General features: G+C 46.9%; 1 protein-coding gene across 2 annotated transcripts; it reads right to left on the minus strand.

Moving 5' to 3' along the window:
* Positions 1-264: 264 nt before the first annotated feature.
* On the minus strand, positions 265-20772 carry GVQW3 (GVQW motif containing 3). 2 transcript variants are annotated; one of them, XM_030886452.2, is made up of 2 exons: positions 19825-20772; positions 265-512 (listed from the first exon to the last, which is right to left on the minus strand). In XM_030886452.2, the coding sequence occupies exons 1-2, from the start codon at positions 20294-20296 to the stop codon at positions 265-267; spliced, it is 720 nt and encodes a 239-aa protein (XP_030742312.1). In that variant the 5' UTR covers positions 20297-20772. The 2 variants fall into 2 exon arrangements, with proteins under 2 accessions (XP_030742312.1, XP_045149088.1); XM_045293153.1 differs by lacking the exon at positions 265-512 and having other exon boundaries at positions 18340-20772.
* Positions 20773-21033: the final 261 nt, after the last annotated feature.

A 21033-nucleotide genomic window follows, 5' to 3' on the forward strand; every position in this document is an offset into this window, starting at 1 on the left:
CCTGCCCGTGGACAACTCCCAGCTCGGGCCCTCGAGGCCTCCAGGACTCCCGCTGACTTGATGGAGTGTGCTCCCCCCAGGGCGCGCCTCTTCCCAGGCTGGCTGCAGAGGGTGAGCCCCCCAGACAGCAGGAGGAGGGGGCTGCTCTGCTTTCTCGGATCAGGTTGGGAGCCTCATTAGTCATGTCAGATGACATAGTTAACACTCGGGGCTGGCGCAGCCAGTTCATCAAAAGCGCCTAGGTGTCGGGCTCCGTCACTGTAGCTAAGGAACTACTGTGTGTGGAGCGGGCAGCACATCAGAGGAGCAGCGCCAGAGTGCTTCCAAATTGGTTTTGATTAATCGCATGGACATGTCTTTAATTGGTGCCAGGGTAGCGGCCGGAGAACTCATGGGAAGGCAGGATGTTATGATTTCATTCCCCAAAGTCCCATAAAGCAATGAAAGATGAGGAACAAAATCACTGCTCGTTGGAAATTTATCGACCGTGCAGACCCAGAAAATACAAATAACTATCTGAATCGAAACCTAACCCCATTTTCCCAAGGCATTAGAAGCCAGGCATGTTCCCCCCTGTGCCCCTGCCTGCGTGCCGCACCGTTCAGCTGAGCAAAAGGTGTGAGTTCTACGGAATGCATGCCTTTGCGCAGAGATGACGCACTCGGCCCACCCGGCGTAGTGTGCTCCACACAGTGGCATCTGTTCCTCCTGCACAGCATCTCTCCCTCCAGCCGGTCACCATGCAGTGAACGGGCATCCGAGGAGGCTGCGTACCTTTAGGTGAAGCAGGCCTTCGCTGGTCATTCTTTCTTTTCTACCCCTTGAATCCTGCAACGCGTGCCCTGAGCTCTAAGACAAGGCAGAGTTGAGAAAACAGAGTTGAATGAAGGATAGAACCTTCTTTCAGGAAACGGCGCTCTAGGAGAAAAGTGAGGATCCATTCCCGGATAATAGCTTGCGTGGCAGTTGGCATCCTTTAGAAGATAGAACCTTGGGCTTGAGGACCAGAGGGACTTGGGTTGAAATCTCAGCTCAGGTTCTTATTGACTGAGCCCCCTTGGATAGGGATGTGGGGTCTTCCAGATTTAACGACAAGGTGGGACAGTGGTGTCTTCAACAGATGGTGAGCATGAGGTTTAGGAGAGTCAGCAGGATTGAAAACACCCAGCCTAGGACTGGAACCACCAGTGACTGGTGGCCAACGCGAGTCAGTGTCGCCGAGGAGGAGGTTTGGATCAGTGCTGTGTGACAGACCACGTCTTCATAGAGCAAGTGCTTACAGATCACACACTCTGCGCCAGGCCCTGGGCTGAGCGGCAGAGATCTGGTTGGGAGGTCAACCTGTCTACTAAGAGCCATGGAAAGTGCAATGAAATACCCACAGTGGTCAGGTGGGCAGAGTGTTTCAGGACGGAGGAGGGAGTCTAGTCAGGCTTGGCAGAGGAGAAAAGGAGAAAGGAGAAGGGAAGAAAAGAGAAGATTTGCATGAGGAGGCGCTTTGCAGATAAAGCAAGAAAAGAGAGCCATGCACCCAACCACACTTTTCTCCTGTCTGCTTCTAGAACCCACAAGACTTGTCCCCCCGGGATCTTGGCATCAGCTAGTTCTTTGTCTGGAAAGTTCTTCTCCCAGATCTGCCCATCACAGGCTCCTTCTTAACATTTATAACCTGGGATTTTTCAATGTATTCATTTGTTCATTACACATCTCCCTCCCTAGGCTGAAAGGCTATGAGAACCTGGGGTCTTGGCTGTCTTGTTATCCACTCTACTGCACCAAGCACCTGCAATATTGTCTGATCTAACACATTGATGAATATATAAATAAGCAATAGGAGGGCTAGGGAGGCACGTTAGCATCAGGGGACCATTAAAGACAGTGCTGTCATACAGGGGACATTGAATGTTTTTCTCCCATGAAACGGAACATTGAGGGATGCCTGAAGCAAACCCTAAAGGGACTGGGGTGGGAGTGATGGCAGAGGGGCCCCTGCGCAGTGCCTTGAGATCAGAGCAGGCTGGCAATGTGATGGGGATGCTGGGGAGCGGGGACCAGGAAGATTAAATCAGATCCCCCTTTAAATTCTTTTCAACTGTTCACTTCGAAGAATTTCTCCCACATAGATCATCTCGTGCCACTCTGGTCCTGGTCTCCTTACTCCACCTCTCCTTGCTGCCCCGCCCTGTCTGACGGACATAGGGACAGCTGACACACCATTTCCTGCCGATGTAAATCATAGATGGATGTGTGATGCTGGTTCTCGGCTTTTACCATCCCTCGGGTGGAGATTGCCCCATAACTCAGAGTAGAGGCCTCAAGCAAAACCGGCCTTGCCTCAGGGTGGCAAATAAGTGGGGGTTGTTTACCCACCGGCACCTTCCTGGCCCAGCTCCCAGATAACTTTATGTCCTCTGGTCCTGGGTCTGTTCCTTAGTTGGATGCGCCTCAATTCACTTGCTGAATCACTGATGTGTGACTGTTTCACCGCCCCAGCTTCCTATCCCAGGGATCCTGGGCTTTGGGGAACAGGGGAAGCAGACAAGAAAGAGAGCTTTATATGCAGTAAGCCTTGACAGTAATAATGAAGGCCCCAAACCAACTTACACTTACATAATGCTTAACCATTTACAGAGCCCTAGAGAACTCCTACTCATCCTTCAAGACCCTACCACAAGCACACATGTTACTTCTTTTCATTAGCCATCAGCTCTGTCAGGCAGAACTAATCCTTCCCCCTACACTTTGTAAAGCCTCCACTATAGCCCTTATTACATTGCGATTAATTTATTTGCGCATGTGTCCCATTTCCTCCATTAGATTCTCAGCTCTTTGGAGAGCAGTGCTCTCCTCTCTCGATAAAATACATTTCTTTCTTTCTTGAAAGGTAATTTTTATTAGGAAAATTTTCTAATTATAAAAATAACATTCATAGCTACAGTTATCAAAAAGTGGATAATGAAAAGTATAGTGAAGAAAGTTTAAAAGCACCTATAATTTCATCCCCCAAATAAAACTACCAATAACATTTTGGGTAAATCTTGAGTTTTGTTTTTAAAATGTATATTCCAAAACCAAAAATGAAGTACCAAGCCCACCACTGTCTGACCAATTTTGACTCATAGCAGTCCTAAAGGACAGTGGTACGCCAGTAGGGCTTCAAAGAGTCTAAGTTGGAAGCAGATTGCCATCTTTCCCCCAAGTGGCTTTGAAACACTGCTTTTTCAGTTCGTAGTCAAGCACTTAACTCCAGGGATCTGTTTTAGCAAAATTTAGACACTGGACTATACGGAGCCTGTACATGGATCCAGAGGTAGTTGTGCAAACAGAACCAGGGCCTATAGTATGGTTTAAAATCAGGGAAGGCATGCATCGGGGTTGAATCCCTTTCACCACACTTATTCAATCTGTATGCTGAGCAAATCACCAGAGAAGCTGGGTTATGTGAAAAAGAATTCAACATCAGGATGGGAGGAAGGCCTATGAACAACCTGTGATGTGCAGGTAACACAACCTTACTTGCTGAAAATGGGGGAGAACGTTATGCTTCGCAAAATCAGTCTATCTTACAAAGATATTTAATATCACCATTGTCATAAGCAAAAACAAAGAAGAATAAATGCGGTTTATGCACTAAAAGACAAGTTGGGGAGGTCAAAAGGAGAGGGAAGGGTGGGAGGGAGAGGGGGTGTGGGAAAAGGAAGGGTTTAACAGGAGAAATACATAAATAAATAGAAGTTGCTCCCTGTGGGTTGTGGGGGGGGCCTCCAGATTCTTTACCCCTCAAATCTAAATATTGGCCTGAGTAGCTGACAAAGGAAGAAAAGTGAAACTGAAGTGGACTTGGAGTCTTCCTGTGGGAAACAGAACCAGGAAGAGAGTGGATGAGGACCAATGCTCCCAGTTCATGTTTAAGAAGCCTGGGAGGCCAGGATTCTCATGGAGGGAGGTCTTCACATTCGAGAGGTGGAGCTGTATCCCAGTCACCTTCTGCTAAGTCAAAGCTGTTCCCCACAATGCCTCCATAATCATGTCAATGTTAAGGTGCTGCATGCAAGCACATGGTTGCTACTATATATGCTTGAAGGTCAACTGGTGGAAGGCTATCTGCCTGAAGGTTGTCTGCCATGGAGAGCCATCAGACCCTATTGTCTGTCCCACCCTGCGTATGTAGGGCCCACTCCCTTCTGATAAGGATCGAAGATTGTTCCCCTGGAGAAGAGCTCCGGGATACTTAAGGTCAAGTCAGCTCAGAGATGAGGTGATGCCACCATCCTGACTCTAGAACCTTCCCATCTTGTTATGGATGTACCTTCCTGTCACTTGTATGCCTGTAATACAACCCCTTCCTGTTAGGTATGTGTGCAGCCGACATGGTTTGCATGCCCGAGATTATACAAGCTTGTGAGAGAATGCGTTTCTCCCTCAGTCTGGTTCCGGTTGCTAAGGAAGAGATGAGCCCTTGCATGCTTGGTCTGTTGTTCCTTTAATTCACCCCTCAATTATACAACCACCCCTTGGACCCATTCAGTTGTGGAGGTTGGTCCCCATATGACATGCAAGTTCATTCCAAACTAAATAAATAAGTGAAATAAAACCTTGCCCCTCTATTGTTGGTTCTGACTCGTAGCAACAGAACAAAACACTACTGGGTCCCTTGCCATCCTCACAATCGTTGTGTTTGAGCCCACGAGGCAGCCACGGCATCAACCCATCTCAGTAATGGTCTTCCTCTTTTTGAGCGACCTTCTACTTTACCAACATCATGTCTTCTTCCAGAGGCTGATCTCTGACTCAGGATGCTCACTGGGCATGATGCTCGCTGCCAACATGCTGTGAGAAAGTTATGCCACCAATGCATGGGCATGCCCAGCTCCCAGTACCCTCATCTGCATTAAGGATTATCCCACTTACAGCTTTACTCAAACTCTACTATTCGTTCACAGTGTCCCTCACGAGGAGTAAGTTTTCTTAAACACGGCAGAAATTCTACAACCAAACTAAGCGTTGTCTTCTTCCAAGATGCCAATCTGAAAGAGGGTATTTATTAGAACTGAGTTTCCATTAGTGTAAGCATGTCCACAATTTTCATTTGAAAATTTCCTGCAAAACTGACAACATGCTCCTTGGAATCTAATTTGTAGTACATTTCTGTCTTTGGGGAATGCTTTCCCCACCCCACCCGCCCCACCCGCCCCAAACTATCAAAGGTCATTTTCATGGTCAATGGGATGAAAGCTCCAGCCGAATTTGGGGTCAGAAATGAGGTGCAATTTTTACAGCAATGAGGTTGCCTGTCTTGTGTGATTTATAAAGGGGAGTCCCACAGGAACACATGCTGAGCCTCCCCACATGACCATCCCAAAGCGTCTTCCTTCCGGTGGAGGCATGCGTCCACATGTGTCATGATGGCACCTCTTCTCATGACGTCATCATTACTCCATGTAGCACCCAAAGGATCAGCATCAACCCATTTCAGAGCTGGTTTCTGTCCCCTTCTCTCTTCATCGAGCCCACGAGGGCCTGGTGTGACTGCATGGCCGCTGCAGTAGACAGGTAGTGTGTAAGGAACCCTGCAAGTGCAGTCAAAAAGATACGGGTCGGATCCTCCCAGTGCTTCTTCCAGCTGTGTGTTAGGACGGTAGGACCGCTGTGAGTCAGGATTGACTTCCTAGCAGTTGGCTTGGTGCTAGGCCTGACTTGTACATGGAGATCCTACTTCAGAGGTTTGTGAGAAGACAACACAGATAGACATACTACAGAACTCACATTTACTGAGTGCTTCCTTTGTGAGCAGACTCCGTTGATTGGTCACCCATACTCTATTTCTCCCTTGCCCGCTCCCTTGGTGGTGAAATAGGTAAGCACTCAACGACTAGTGAAAAGGCGGGCCATTTGAACCCACTCCAAGGTTCCTCTGGAGACCAGCCCTGAGACCTGCTGCTGAAAGGTCACAGATTTGGGAACCCTGTGGAGTGGTTTTCCTCTGCATATGAGGGCACCACACAGAGGAGTTAATTCGTGGCACCTCTCACAGCTGACAACACCTCTCACCCTAGGCACAGAAAGGCTTTCCTGGCCTCATTTGTAGCTAGGGCTGACCACGTGACCATCTCTGGCCCATGAGACTCAAATAGAGGTCTGCTGGGATCCAGTAGGAAAGCGTTTGGTGCCGTGATGAAACCAGGCTGTGGAGGGGAAAGCCGGGCCTCAGCTGGCTTTTCCAAGTTCAGTCCGTCATGACCTATGACGTGAAACTGGAATGATCCAAATCTGTAAACACGGGTGAACCAGAACAATAACCAATAGAAGAAAAATGAAGAGTTATCACTCTGCCGGAAACTTGAGCTCTCTCTTAGAAAACAAAGGCACTGCATGGGTTGCATAGCAACCAAACCTTTTGATCAATAGAGTCAGACCCATGGTGCCCAGCTCAAAGATGGTGACCAACACACCATTTTCACATTCCACAGTTTGGGCAACAATCCAATCACCCATGTCCCACTCTTCAAGGGGCTCCATATGCCTCTTCTGAGTCTCCGGGACCAGGACTTCAACCTAGATTTCCCCCCACTTCAGTTATTTTTCTGGTTCACCCAAATTTTTAAAATTTGGATCTGTTCTGATATCATTTCATCAGCCATAACTAAACCAGTTCAAACTGGTTTGAAGCCCTGGTTGTCCCTCCTCTTACCCAACTTTCTGCCTTGAATTTGGAGATGATGGCTGGGCTTAGTAGGCATTATAACCCAAGTGGAAAGCCCACAAAAGTACCTCTGGAATTCTTATCATGTCAAAACACAGCATTGACATGATGGCAGTGAGTTTGGTTTGGTTTATTTGTTTAAGTCACTCTTAACTGTTGCTACTTGCAGTTAAATTTTTCCCCAATACACATGCATAAAAGCATCTACACATAATGGATGCTCAATAAAGGGCAGCTATGATGCTCATATTCACATATGTAGTACTCCCCCACCCATAAAAATCAATCATAGGAATGATGGTCACCCCGCAGATTTTTACAGCACTTGACAAATTTTGAAACATTTTCGTATCTATTTAACCATTTGTCACTTTATCTTAATTGCAGAAGGACATTGAAGAAGTGTTTTTTGAATTCTTAGATGTTGCTTATAGACTTGTCTTCTTTCTTCCCTCTTTCTTTTCATAACCGTCTTTGGCCCACTTAATCGCAGACCCATCCCTGTCCCTTCCCCTGCTCTGCAATGTAACACAGCCAGTTGTAATAGAGGCTGAAAATCCAGATTCCCAGACATGTGGCTTTCTGCCGAGTTCAGTCAATTAGAGGCACTAGCAGGCGATGGGGTGGGATGAAGAGGCCAGGATATTACTCACTTTTGGTCACATGTCCTCCATAGTTTCAGCTCCCACTGAGAGAGGCCTGTGATGATACAAATTTCTGATGACCTGGTCATTGTGCCCTGGTAACACTGGCTTCTCCTTCTATCCCTTTGGCATATGAGGCAGTGGTGTCCTGCTTTTGCTAACTTCTGGGAAACCTCTGTCCTCTATTCCGTCATGTACATGACTGCTGTAAATTCTTGTCGTGTCTTCTGTTCCCTCAATTAAAACTATGCTGATGCCTCACTGATACATCATACCTTTTAAGGCACCTACTCAAGACCAGGCTTTGTACATGATACACCAGGCAAGAGGTGCTCCCAGTCTGAGAAGGAAGGAGATAAGCCTGGGGGGATGCCAGTGGTAAGTTTGGCCATGGCCTGCTTCCCTTCTTCCAGAGGCAGGCAAAAAGGCAATACTCAGAGTTCTTGGTATGTCCCGTCACTGCTGCCACCCTCCCCCTCCAGGAGCAAGCTTGGGGATGTTTCTGGGCAAGTGGTAGAAATGCCCATCAGCTTTCCTGTCATCCCAGCCAAATGCTCCTATCAGGCTCAGGAGAGCCTGGCTTCTGCTTGCTTTCTATCTCCTCCCTTTAGCCCTTAAAGCAGTAAGAATCCTTTCCCGATTATCTGCTTCAACAAAATTCCAGGGGTGAAATGTCTGCAAAGGCTACCATTGGAGAGTAGCCAGGGGTACCGAGCAACCTAAAGCTGCCTGGATTAGTCTCCTTTAGGAATTTAGAGACAAACACAGTGAATATAAAACCTACCTCCCCCACTTAATGCCGTATGACATTGGCAAATGAGACCACCTTTCTAAGCATTCGTTTTCTTAACGATAAAATAGGGCTAATAAATGTCTACCGACCAGACCAATTCTTTCTGGCCTGGAGACGTCCAGAAATGTGGCTAACTGTACTGGCCTAACTGGTTCTTCTAATCCCAATCCCTGCTGTACACACACAGAGAGGCTGGATAAAATATAACAGAAGGGCTATATTTTTATTGCCCATGTTCAAAGGTAGAAACCTCTAGATGTCAGAAATGAAAAAGGAGCTCCAAGCCAGCACCGTGGACAGGTGGTGTGCCTTGGCAACCCACGAGGGTTTCGGACTTCGGTCCATCCTGTCAGGCTGGTGGAATGTGGCTACGCTGTCCGCCATGGAGGAGAAGCTAGGGCCTCAACCCCTGGTCAAGCGAGGAAGTGAGAGCTGAGCTCCTTCCACAAAATCCTGAGAGTGGAAGGATAGCCCTTCCGTGAAAAACCAACTGAGAAAACCTTCCCCTGGCTGAGAGAAGTCACAAAACATGCTTGATGTCAGTGGAGGCCTTGGGTTGAGAAATAAATGGCACTTGCGAAAAATACTTCGGAGAGAAATCTCCATGGCCGTCACCTGCAGACATATGGCTTGAATCTACTTGACTGATCTGTATAGGCAGGAGTCTCTGGTGGGGTACACATGGGGACTAGGCTTGGCTACTAAGCACCCAGAGGTGGTTCTGAAGAGGTGCCAGGCAGTATACTTGCAGAAAATCAGCCATTGTCAATCCCACGGAGGACAGCTCTCTTCTGAGGCACGTGCAGCTGCAAGAAGTCAGAACTGACCTCATGGCAGTGGGAACGAGGACTGATAGATGTGTCGGTAGCACTCTGGGATAAATGAACATAAAACTTAGTGCATAACATGAATATTCTTAGGGTTCTGGCTGAAGCGAATCCAAAAGAGAGATGCAAGGGAAGGGAGAATGTGGAAGGAGACAAAAGAGCTCTTTCTCCTTCCCTTTCTAGAATTCGTCATACAAACTTCTTCCCAATAAACCTACCACTGGGTCCCATCGCTTCCTGCTCACAGCTCTTCAGTCGTCTCCCACGTTTCCCTAACTTTGGCCTTCAACCTAATTACAGCTCTTTTAGAGAGCAAAGACTCTACAGCTCCTTCCTCTGATTCGTCCATCCGCGTGATTAAGCAGTTCCTGACCCGATTGATTCTGGAGGTAATACAGAGAAGAATCAGACCTAGTGACGGCCTTGAAGGAGTTCATGGGCTGGTAGGGGGAAGAGCGTAAAACAGTCCGCAAACAGTAGTTACATTCTTTTTTTAAAAAATTCATTTTATTGAAGGCTCGTACAACTCTTATCACAATCCATCCATCCATCCATTGTGTCAAGCACATTTGTACATTTGTTGCCATCATCATTCTCAAAACATTTGCTTTCTACTTGAGCCCTTGGTATCAGCTCATTTTTCCCTCCCTCCCCACTTCCCCCTCCCTCATGAACTCTTGATAATTTATCAGTTGCTTGACCCAAGCATGTACTAGGTACAGTGGGGGTGGGGGCTTTAGCAAAGGGGACAGGTGGGCCTGGAGGAGGACAGCAATAAAGTCAGGCAGAAACGTGAGTGCTGAGTATGGATCTGCAAGGGAGAGCAAGAAATGTTAAGAAAATGACTGAGAACTGAGGGGCAGGAAGGGTTCAGAGGTTTGTTGCCAAGCTTGGGCCACTTGGTGGGTGGCAGTGACTACCAGCCCTTGAGCGGGCCCTGGGGCCTGAAAGGCATTCTCTTCTCACAGGGCATCAATGTAGAATAGGATTCTCAGCCCCCTCGCCACCCCTGTTCTAGGTAACCATTTTTATGACTTTTTTTGTTGTTGTTGCATTTGAAACCGACTCCCTCCTTCCTTAGGCTTCCTCTGTTTTCCTGTTTGAAATATAGGTTACCATGGGAATGCCATGGCACACTATAGTGGCATTTATAAGTGAAGTGTCAAGAATTTTCAGAACATCTAGAAGCATTACACCAGGACTTGGGAAAATAAGCTCTAATTATGTGACAGTACTCATGACTCCAGACACAGTGTCCTAAGGATTCACGCACCGGAAATCTGTGACAGCACCGAAGAGATAGTTGAGAATTTTGTTAGGATTTATGTCCCTGGAGTTTTTAAAAATGCATATGAGAAATATGAAAACACAAAACGTAATACGTTGCTTAGGAAGAACATCTGGCAAGAACGAATTACAGAATCTGAACATTTGCTTACACATATTCATCTTCGGACCCCCCGGGGGCTTTGGGAAACCCTCACCATGTCCTGGGCCTTAAATATGCTCCCCTGAAACTGCTTGAACATCAACTGTTGGTAATTAGATTTGTGAAGCGCATCAAGGGTGACCACTATTTAAACAGGATCTCAAGAACGCGAGTTGATGGACAAACTCACTGGACGGAGCGAGGTTCAAGGCCCTCTATTAGTATGATGGCTCTGCTACCAGCTAGATGTGTGATTCCAGAAAATTCACTCCCTCCCCCTGGGCCAACTTCCTCATCTCATCTGGGTTGTAATTCTGAATGTTCACTTCTTCGGTTCTTAAAGCTTGATTCATGGATGTGGGCCTACAGCCTAACATGCAGTTTCTTCTTCGGCATACATCTGAATCCTGTGGACAGACCTCAGAGTCCTTTCACGTGGGGGGAGTGAAGGATGTCACAGCGAGTGGGCCCCAAACCACCACCGTTCTAGGTGCTTTACATCCTCATGCCCCGCTCTCAGTTTCCCAAGCACTTCCACGGGGATGTTTCCAAATTCCCACGCCCGAGTTCTTCACCACAGTGTGTTTTTAGAGCTGGTCCTCTGGGAAAGACTGAGTCTTGGATAGGAGCCCATTCTTTGTGTAGCTCTCCATCTCTGCCCCTTTCCTTTCTCCCACAAGGCCGGGCAAGCCTGAGGAACCTCTGTGCCCGGTACAAAGAAGGAATTATGAAGAGAAGGCATTCAGCTAATGAAGGTTAGCAGGATGATTTTGACTGAGGAAGTAAGTCTGAGGATGCTTGAATCCTAGAGATGAGCTGTTGGCAGTTTCTTTAACCCATTTCTGGACTTTCCAAATTTTTCTCCAGTGGACAAAAACATATACTGCATGAGTGAAACCCTCCTTTCCCTGGCTTTCTGTCAACGGCCCGGCCCGATCTTCCATAAGCAATGCAGCAGCCTTCTAATGCTGCAAAGTTCTCCAACCTTTGGTGCAGGCCATAGGACACACACTTTTTCTGAAAGAGAAACTGTCTTTACAGCCCCTAGTTTGTTTTGCTGAAAGAGCAATGTCGTTACATGTTCTGTATGGCTTTAGCATCTGCTCTCTAGCTCCTGCCAACTTGCTTCAGAGAAGGCCATTTATCAACAGTGTTTGGGCATTTCCTCAATTATATGCCATACAGGAAATACAAAACACAATTGTAAGCATTATATTTTGTCTTCTTAAGCAAATACATGTTTAGGCCATATAGGCAGAAGGCAGTGGGTGAGGCCTTTGGTGGATTAACATCATATGTATAGTGCTCTTTGGGGCTGCTAGGAAGACTCAGGAACCCTAGTTTCATCAAGGGCTATGGACTGGGCTGCTAACCACAAGGTCATCAGTTCAAACCCACCAAATGCTCCTCAGGAAAGATCAGGCTGTCTATTCTCATAAAGATGTAAAATTTCAGAAACCTACCGTCTTATAGATCCCCTACCCGTTGGACGCAACTTGATGGTAGTGAGCGTGTCCAGAGCGATGTCAGGTACACATGAAGTATTCAGTAAGTATTTATTGAGCTAACAAAGTGACCTCTGTGATGGTTGCTCCTGTCTTCCTTTTAGAGATAAGTAAACTGAAGTGCTCAGAGAGAGAGGATGAATTGTCTAAAGCCACATGGCTAGTTTAGTTGCAAAGCTGCATGATTGTCCAAAGTCACATAAGTGTTGGGAATTAGCAGGCATTCAAACCTTGAGTCTTGAGTCATGAAACTCATCAAGTCTCATTCCTTTGCTCTCTCTAGAAAGCAAGGGACTTAAGATTTATGAGATTGCATTCTTCCACCTTGACAAATGTACTATTCCACATACCTATAAAACATGTATTTACCTTGTGTACGTTCGACCGAGCCCTTGGGGCGCAGCAGTCAGTGCACGCTGCTAACTAAAAGGGAGACTTGGGGATCACTCCTGTAAAGGGGATCGTGTGGGAAGCCCTTTGGGGCAGTTCAACTCTGCCACACAGGATTGCTGAGTCAAACCAAGTCAACAACAGCACCAAACGACAACTCATACGAAGGTATGAGACACTGCCATGCAGACATTTTTGGCATCTTAAGGGTGAACATTTTACCAGAGCAACAGTAAGGTCACATTTTTTCATCTGTGGGTAAGCAGTGGGGGGATCACTTTTCATCTAAAAATCCCACCTGGAAATTCTTCAGACCTAAGTAAAAAACAGCAATTCTGGATGCCAACAAAATAATTCACAAACCAGTTTTAAAGGTTACATCAGGACTCATTAATCTGTGTGTGGCAGTCACAACATGCACGATAAGATACTCCAGTGTAGTCTGGGTTGCTGGAGCCTCCAAGGATGAAAGAGGGTGTGCTTGGTATGTCGAAAGCCATTCCGATGGTAAATAAATGATACAGAAGGCCCAAGGATTTGTCAGTCGGCTAGCATCAAATCCATCTTGAGATTTGAACGTCGTATGAACACCTAGTTTATCTAAGGCTTCAACATATTCTTCTGCTGAGAATTCACTTTCAGTGAGGACGTGGGAGTGCAGTCCAAAGGGGGTAATTTTACCCGAGAGAGTACATCATCTCCTTGCCTTCCATCTGTTAGAACCTACTCAATGTGTAAGTGCTCTCTTACCTACCTGGGCCTGACAGGAGTGTGGCACTCCTGGGTCTTCTGGTCACGTTGTCTTGGTAGGGCTGCTGATCTGACCTTATTCTAGGTGGCAAGCCCTTTCACCTTCTGTCCCACTGCTACTACAATCTCCCTGTCAACCTGCCCAGTTATTTGTGCATGGACCAAACTAGTGTTTTGGCCTCACTCGACACTGCCAATTTCTGGTGTTATTGTTTCATTCTGATAGAAGTAATAACACTTTGGAATAGTTTGTAAGACCATTTTTTTAAAAAGAGGGAACTTAAATGACCCATGATTCAATCACCCAGAGCCAATCTATGACTACTCATCATTTTTCAACAGTTTCAAAGTTGTACAGTGAAACCCATGGGAACCGAGACTGGACAGGCCGGCCTCATTTTCCTGGATCTCCTAAGTGTTCTGCCTTTGACAGCATGTGTAGTCTTACCACTTCACTCTCATAGGCTTTTGTAGAAAATATTCTAATTTTCCTTCTCTGGCACCTTTCTGCCTTCCATTGATTCCAGCTTTCTCAAATTTTACTACAGGTACAATTTTATATATCACTCCCTTCACATAACATTATAAGCATTTTGCCATGCTGTCGTCTACTCTTCAAACACATTCATTATAATGACTGCAGAGTCTATTGAATAGTCCTACTGAAATTTATTTAACCAATTTTATATTGTTGGATTTCTGGATTGTTAAGCATAAATCATACCCACATTTGAGATTATTTCTTTAGGACCGATTCCCAGAAGTGGAAGGAGGGGATCAGAGGATTTTCAAAGCTCCTGATAGATACTGCCAAATTGCTTTTCAGAAAACTGCTGCCAATTTGCACTTCTAACATTGCCAGTATGGTTTTCTACCAAGACAGACTTGTCCAAAGGATAATAAAAAAGTAAGTGGAACATACAGTCCTTAAATTATTTATGCCACTGGAAAGGCACCATGAGCAGAGCACTAAGGTGAGCAGCAAAGGGCATCCCTATTTCCAGGTAGACAGTTAACAGTAAGTTGGTGGGAACATGTACATGTTTTCCTAAATGTATGTATAGCTTAATGGCCATGATACATTGGCAATAGAACATTGTATGATTTGGACATTGTACGAACACCTAGTTTATCTAAGGCTTCAGCATCTCCTGCTGCTGTCTTCGCATCAGCATTCACACAATCACCACTCGCTTTCACATTGTGATAGTAGCGAACACAGGAAGTGCCCAGAACTAGCACTAAACACAGTATCAGAGTTGGTCCTGTTTCTTTTCCTCTAAGAATCTGGAACAAGCTTCATGTCTTAGCAGTGAGCACCAATGGGCTCAAAAGTATACGCTTTTGTGTTTGGTTCTCAATCCATGCCACTAGCAAATTCTCCAAATCTGCCATCAGTCCATCTGCCATTTTTATCACCCTGGTAGCTTCAAGTGGAGGCAATTGTTTGTAATTGCTTGGAGAATATTTATTGTGCTAAGGTTATGCCCCCTTTTCAGTTGAGATTTCCGAATTCTATTATATCTTTAAGGGACCACGGACATTTGTGTGGTTGAACACCACCCAAACGGACATTCTGTGGTGCTTGACTGTAATTAGATCGCAGACCGTGAAACCCAAGCTCTGTATTTTGTGCACGGCTGCATTCCAGCACAAAGGACAGTGTCTGGCACATACAGCCACTCGGTAAAAAAAAATTGCTGACTGAATGAACAGATTCTTCTTTCAGCTGCAGGGTCGTTTTTTTAGCTGCTGCTAAAAAGTCATTCCTGGATTCAAGGGAAACATGAATGGCTGGATTAGTCGTCCTTGCAAAGGGCTGTCTAATGTGGAGATTCAACTCCACCACTGGAAAATCCGTTGAAATGGACACAATAGCACTCTCTTTAGGGGAAAAACCAATAAGCACACCTAAAAGGACAGACCTCAGCCTCGGTGGCAAGGTGCAAATACATACAGTTCTATAAGCATGCCCAAAAAACAACTTCGGTGTTTTGTCACCTCCAAAGTGACAGCATATGCTCATTCAAATGCTACTCGTGGTCAAGGGAGTTTTGGAAGTTGCTTCAGTTCATTCTATTCTTGCTGGTTGCCATTTGGCACCACTTTGGATTTTGTGGAAATGGTCTGTAAGACATTACAATGGAATAGTAGAGTTGGCAGTTCATGTGATATCATTTTTAATGAAAAACAGAACAAACATCATTTTATGGCCCAGAATACAGTCAAGGTAAAATAGCCAATTATTCCACTTGCAGTTCACTCCTCTGGCCCAATAAAGAATCCCTCTAACGTGCCACAATTTCTGACTAGTAAGTTGTCCAATGCTGCCAGATCCCGTTGGCATGCACAGTATTATCGATGGAAAAGGATCAATCACCTGTCATCTTTAGAGATAACTTTATAAGCACTAGGTTAGGGGTCAGCAAGCCTGGCTGGCACCCTGTTTTACTAGGCCCCACAAGCTCATGGTTTTGGGTTTGCTTCTTTTTTAACTTTTACATGGTTGAAAAGAATCAAAATAATATTTTGTGACATGTGAAAATTACATGAGCTTTAAGTTTCAGTACTCGTTTTACTGGAACACAGCCACAACCCTTTGTTTCCACATTCTCTGTGACTGCTTTTGCACTGAAATAGCAGAGTGGAGTAGCTGCAACAGTGATGCATGGCCCGCATAGCCTAAAATACCTACTGTGTAGGAGGCGTTTGCTGATTCCTGCACTAGACCCAAGTGGGTCCTTAGAGGTACTGGAGTTTCCCATGACAGTACCTTTGTTTCTGAATATTGATTCTGGGAGAAGTGTGATGGGACTAAGATTCTTTTCATAAATATCTGTTGAGGATGGTGGCCTCAACAAACGTAGAAACCTGATAAAGAGGGAGAAGGAGTTTAATCCAACCAAACTAGCTGTCGGAAAACATCGGGTAGCATCTATAGTTCTGGTAGTAAAGGTAGGCTCTTACTAATTGAGCCACATGGGATCCTGGTGAGATCTGGTCCCAAGAGAGCCCAGGGAAGAGATTTGTTGATGATGTGAGCCAAGAGCAGCCTTGCTGAGCTATGTGGGTTGCTGAGCTCACAGTTCTCCCGGGCACTCCACTCCTTTTCTAGGGTCCTCAAATCATCCAGGAGGCTGGCTTACCTGAGCATCTCCAATGACAAGTCTCGACTCAGAGTGAGAAATGGGCCTGACAGGAAGGCTCTAGAAAGCAGCCCCCCACTTGTCCAGCAATGTGGGGAACATGCTTCACAGCCAGGAGCCAGAATTCAGAAGACTCCTCAACCACCCATGTTTTCCTAAGGCAAAGGTTTGGTGAACACTTTGATCTTCCTGGTTTTGATCATTATCAATGGGGCAGGTGGACCCCAGGTGGTACATTGGTTAAGCCCTTGGCTGTGAACTGAAGAGTTGCTGGTCCAAGCCCACCCAGCAGATCTGTGGGAGAAAGACCTGGCATCTCTTCCCATAAAGATTCCAGAGGAGAAAACCTTAAGGGGTTTTCTTAGTCACCTTGGGTGACCATGAGTCAAAGTAGACTCCCCAGGACAGAACAACGGGTGGAGCAAGGGGAGACAATGGGTGTGGGAGAATTGACTAAGACTTTAGATGGGATGATCTGTGGGCTTGGATCCAGGAACAGAGGGGAAGGGAGGGGGAGAAACCTGAAGGCCAAAGACATTCATTGACTGATTGTCTGTTAAGCTAGAGTGATGGTCAAGGTTAACGGATGACCATCTCTTCAGCCATCCCACAGAGGGCAAGGCTAGGTCTCTTATGATTAAGTGGGGCTTCTTCAGCTAGGGAACGTAATCTTGAGTACTAGAAGTAGCCAAAGTATCCCCTTAAGAAATTGGTTAACTCTGATTGTCCCTGCGAGGTTGGGGGTGGGTGTGTTGGAAGGGGACTTTCACTCTCCTCTCCCCTTTTAGAAAACAAGAGCACATTCTCTGCTCATCTCACCAGCGTCTTGGATATAGGAAGGTGGCTTAGGCCAGGACTAGAGGAGACAATTTCCTTATCCAACACTAGGAGGCTGTGGTAGGGGGCTGGAAGGATTCAAAAACCAAAGAAATGAGAGGGGGGAAAAAAAATGATCAAAAGGGCAACTCAAGGACCCAAAGGGGCCCAAAGCAAGTATTGAAGGTGTGCCCCAACCCGGAAAACAAAGCACAAGGCAAAGATAGGAGCAAGAGGAAACTGGTGGAGAATAAACTGAGGCTCCCAAGAAAAGATAAGCACATGGGGCATGATGCATGGGTGGGTCCACGAGACTATAGAAAGCCTGGGCAGCAAGGTACAGGTCAGGACAACATTCCTGGGAATAGGTACCTAAGAGGTAATATACAAACTCTTCTGTTTGGGATGCTCCTAGATCACATACTGCCTTGGGTTTAGAACAGCCATGTGGGAATGATTTGCTCTGGATAAGCCTTAGGGCAGTAATTTTACTTCCCCCAAATCCAAGGTAGCCTAGGGTTTCTGATCTCATTGGTTATTTTCAGGAAAGCCTTGCAAACAATAAACGGTTTCTGGTAGTTCAACTTGATTACTACTCAGGGGATGAGCGAAGGCAATAAATCAAATCATTCTTATTATAGCCACTTGGGACAACTTGAATTCACACTCTTGATTCCACTGCTCTACATCCAAAACCTGTCTGGGTCAACATTGCTTCATTCCAGGACAAATCTTGGTCCAAATCTCTGACAGGGTCACTCCAGCCCTGTTCACAGGACTGGAATAGACACCCAGAAATAAGTTTCCCCTGGATCTCTCCTTACAAGGTGAGGATAATACCTGCAGGTGCTGCTATCAGATTCAATCTGGGGTCAGGAGCGTACAATGTGCAACAATTGCTGCAGGCCCACGAAAGGGTTAATATGAAGTTCAGCAATGAAGCTGTAAAAGCTGTGTGTGCTTTGTTCCTGAAAAGCAATGTCCCTAGTGTGCCAACTTAATAGGGAAGACTTCATGATCATGCAACAGATATCTAGAGATTGTTAAGCTGTTGCTTGGTTTAATAGTTTTCTTACACAGTATGTTTTATTTGTGGGGCAACATGTAGCTTTCAGGTTACCTCAACACTGTTAAGTGTTACCTCCAAACTCCTCTAATTTTTCAAAAAGGTTTATAATGAAAGAACAGAACTATAACTGAATTGTTAAGCCTCCATTATTTACCCATATTGTCTACTTCTTTATTAAACAATAGGAGTGGATATTATGTAAAAACCCTTGGGTAAAACATACGGAGAAACTGACTCAAATGCTGATCCCACCCCCACCCCGTTTACTGAGATGTTTCCAGTTTATGTGCTATTGCCTGACACCCACTTTGGGACAAGTTCTATCCCATAAATCTTGGCAGAGGCAGAGAGAGGAGAGACAAAGAAAGGGGAGTTTGAAGTTGTAGAGACTGCTCTTTTGGTTCAACAGGAAAATTAGGTAATCAAATATGTAGATGATTAATAACTTATCCACAGACTGGGGGAAGCCAATTTATAGACTACTGGCAAAGAGTTGAGGGACAAAGAAGAGGATGCAAAGGATCCCAAATAATTTACCTGCAACACCATTATTTCCGTTTTTGACTTTAAAATTTGAAATTCCCGCCAGTAATGTCATCATTCCCTATTGACAAGGGTCCAAAGCCTCATGCTCTTCCATCTACCTGGAAAGCTTTCCCAAATGTCCTCAACCCTTGTCTAAGACTCACCTTTCTTTATAGACCCAGTGTGAGGATCACTGCATCATCCGTTAAGTATACCTAGACCTCGGTGATCATGTTTCCTGACTTCAAATCATAAACACTCAGCATGCCCTAAAGTAGTAGATATGAAAAAGAAAAACCCGACGATCTAGGTGTTAGTCACTAGGAGCAGGCTGCTATGTGGGAACCAATACACGGCAGTGAGAGCCCTTAATTCAGGGTCTAGTATGGCACCTACCCACCAATCTTCCCACATCAGTCTAGGCCCAGTTCCTTGGTTTATATTTCCTAGGGTCAAATTCTCTTCTTGAAGCAAGGGGATGTCCAAATGCGTGGAGAGTCCAAAGCAACACACCCAGCTTTCCAAGGAGGGGGAGGGTCTATGCGTAGATTAGCAATGGTGGCCAAGTCCTCAGTTCTGAGGGGCTCCCCCTGAGGCATGTGGGCCAGATACAGCTCCTATGTCAGCATGCTACTGCTTTCTGTACCATACCTCACACCCCGCCTGCAAAGCAGGCTGGGGCTGTAGACCTTCTTTGTGGTCCTCTTAGGAGCATGTCTCCCTGTGCACAGAGAGACACACTCCAGGGGTCCTGCCCCCACCTCTCGGTGGTATGATTCCCTGAAGCAGAATGTTGAGAACCAAGGGGTAAGGCAGCCTCAGACACGCTAAGGTCTGGGCAGTGAAGAGATCCAAACGTGTCAAGCAAAGAACATCTAAGTGCCTGACGACGACAGCCAAGAGTTCTTCAAAGTTGTGGCGTACAGCAAGGAAGGTGGCCGCGCAGTGCAGCAAAGAATAACTAGGGAGGCTGTGGCACAAAGGCAGGAGTGGTAGAGAAAGACAAACCAGATGACCAACAGAAGAAGGTGCTTTAAGATACAGGGAGCTTCCGAGCTCAGGTTCACCATGGTGTGAGCCAATCCTGGACTACCCTGGGGGCCAGGCTTCCTGAAGGTGAAGCCTGCGGAAGCAGCTGGCTGGCAGGGGACTGGGTTCAGGAATGGGAGACTGGCAGCGGCATTTCCCGAGCCGCCTCCCTCTGGAGAGGACTCCATGTTTCAGGACCTGTCATCTCTCCCCTCACAGATGAGCTGATTTCCCTAGCTTGCTTTGAGAGATGGCACAGAAAGTCCGGTTTTCGGGGTCTGAGGTCATGCTTCAAACCACCTGGCATCGCCTTGGCACACACTGTCTTCATGTTCAAGTTTTCTTTCAGAATGAGTCTAACCGTTTCTTTATCCAAATTTAACTCTTCGGCCATCATCCTCACCGTTAACTGCCGGTTGGAACAAGCCAACTCCTTGACCTTCCGGATATTTTCGCGGGTCCGGTGCGTGACCGGCCGCCCGCTCCGTGCGTCGTCTCGCACATCTTCCCGCCCTTCTTTAAACCTTTTGTGCCAGTCAAAAACCCTGGCTCTGGACATGGCTCCGTCGCCGTAAGCTTCTTTTAAAAGGTGGTGCGTCTCGCTTGCAGACTTGTGCAACTTCACGCAAAATTTGATGCTAATCCTTTGTTCTAAGTAGCGGTCACTCATTTTGGCACTTCCGCAAAGCACACCGCCGCCAGGCCACGGCTAGGAAGAGTGGGGAGTGGGCAGTTGGCTCAGGTCGCTGTCCTGTGAAGCTCCCCTGAAAGCCTCACAGGAAAATGACCTCTTACACTGTACAACCAGAGTCCAGTGCGTTTTCGAAGTTTTTGCCCCTCGGCGTCCAGGCGAGGCCGCGAAAGGATTACCTTGAGAAGCTCAAGTGGCCCCCGAGGAGCGACAAGAGCTGTGAAAAATGAAATTCTCTACGTTTGCGGCCAACCCGTGCCCGCGGCTCTGCCAGGAGCTGGCAAGCCAGTCCGCCAGGTCGTCCCCGGCGGGGTCCTCCCGTTTCCGCGGCCCTTACTAGTCTACGGTGACTTCTGCAAGGGAAGCCTAAGTGGTGACCTCTTAGACCAGCAAAGGGATGTAACGGTGGTGTGGCGTGCAAGCTCGCCCCGGATCCCGCAGAAAGCCGCGCTCGCCAAACGGACCGGAGCTCCTTAGCGGGCAATCTCCGGCCCTCCGGTCCCGAGAGGCGCACCCGGCGCGCGACCCCTCCCCTCGCGAATTCGGCTTTGCGCAGGCGCACTGCGGCAGTCCCGCCAGGCCCCGCCCCCGCCTCGCCACGCCCCAGGCCGGCGCGCTTCTTTGCGCGTGCCCGCTTGAGGAGAAGTCGGCGGAAAGGAGTGGGCGGGGAAGGAAGGTGGAGGGAAGAGAGGGCACCCCCGGGCGCCAGGGTGCAT

Source organism: Echinops telfairi, unplaced genomic scaffold (genome assembly GCF_000313985.2).
Source record: "Echinops telfairi isolate 266 unplaced genomic scaffold, ASM31398v2 ScPeMD7_1713;HRSCAF=2227, whole genome shotgun sequence".
NCBI classification, from domain to species: Eukaryota; Metazoa; Chordata; class Mammalia; order Afrosoricida; family Tenrecidae; genus Echinops; species Echinops telfairi.

Excerpts from the sequence above, each read along its gene's own strand:
- GVQW3 (XM_030886452.2), bottom strand. The coding sequence starts at position 20,296 with ATGAGTGACCGCTACTTAGAACAAAGGATTAGCATCAAATTTTGCGTG. Across the intron at positions 513-19,824 it reads TGTGAGGGGAGAGATGACAG|TTATTTGTATTTTCTGGGTC; the intron begins GTCCTGAAACAT and ends CGATTCAGATAG.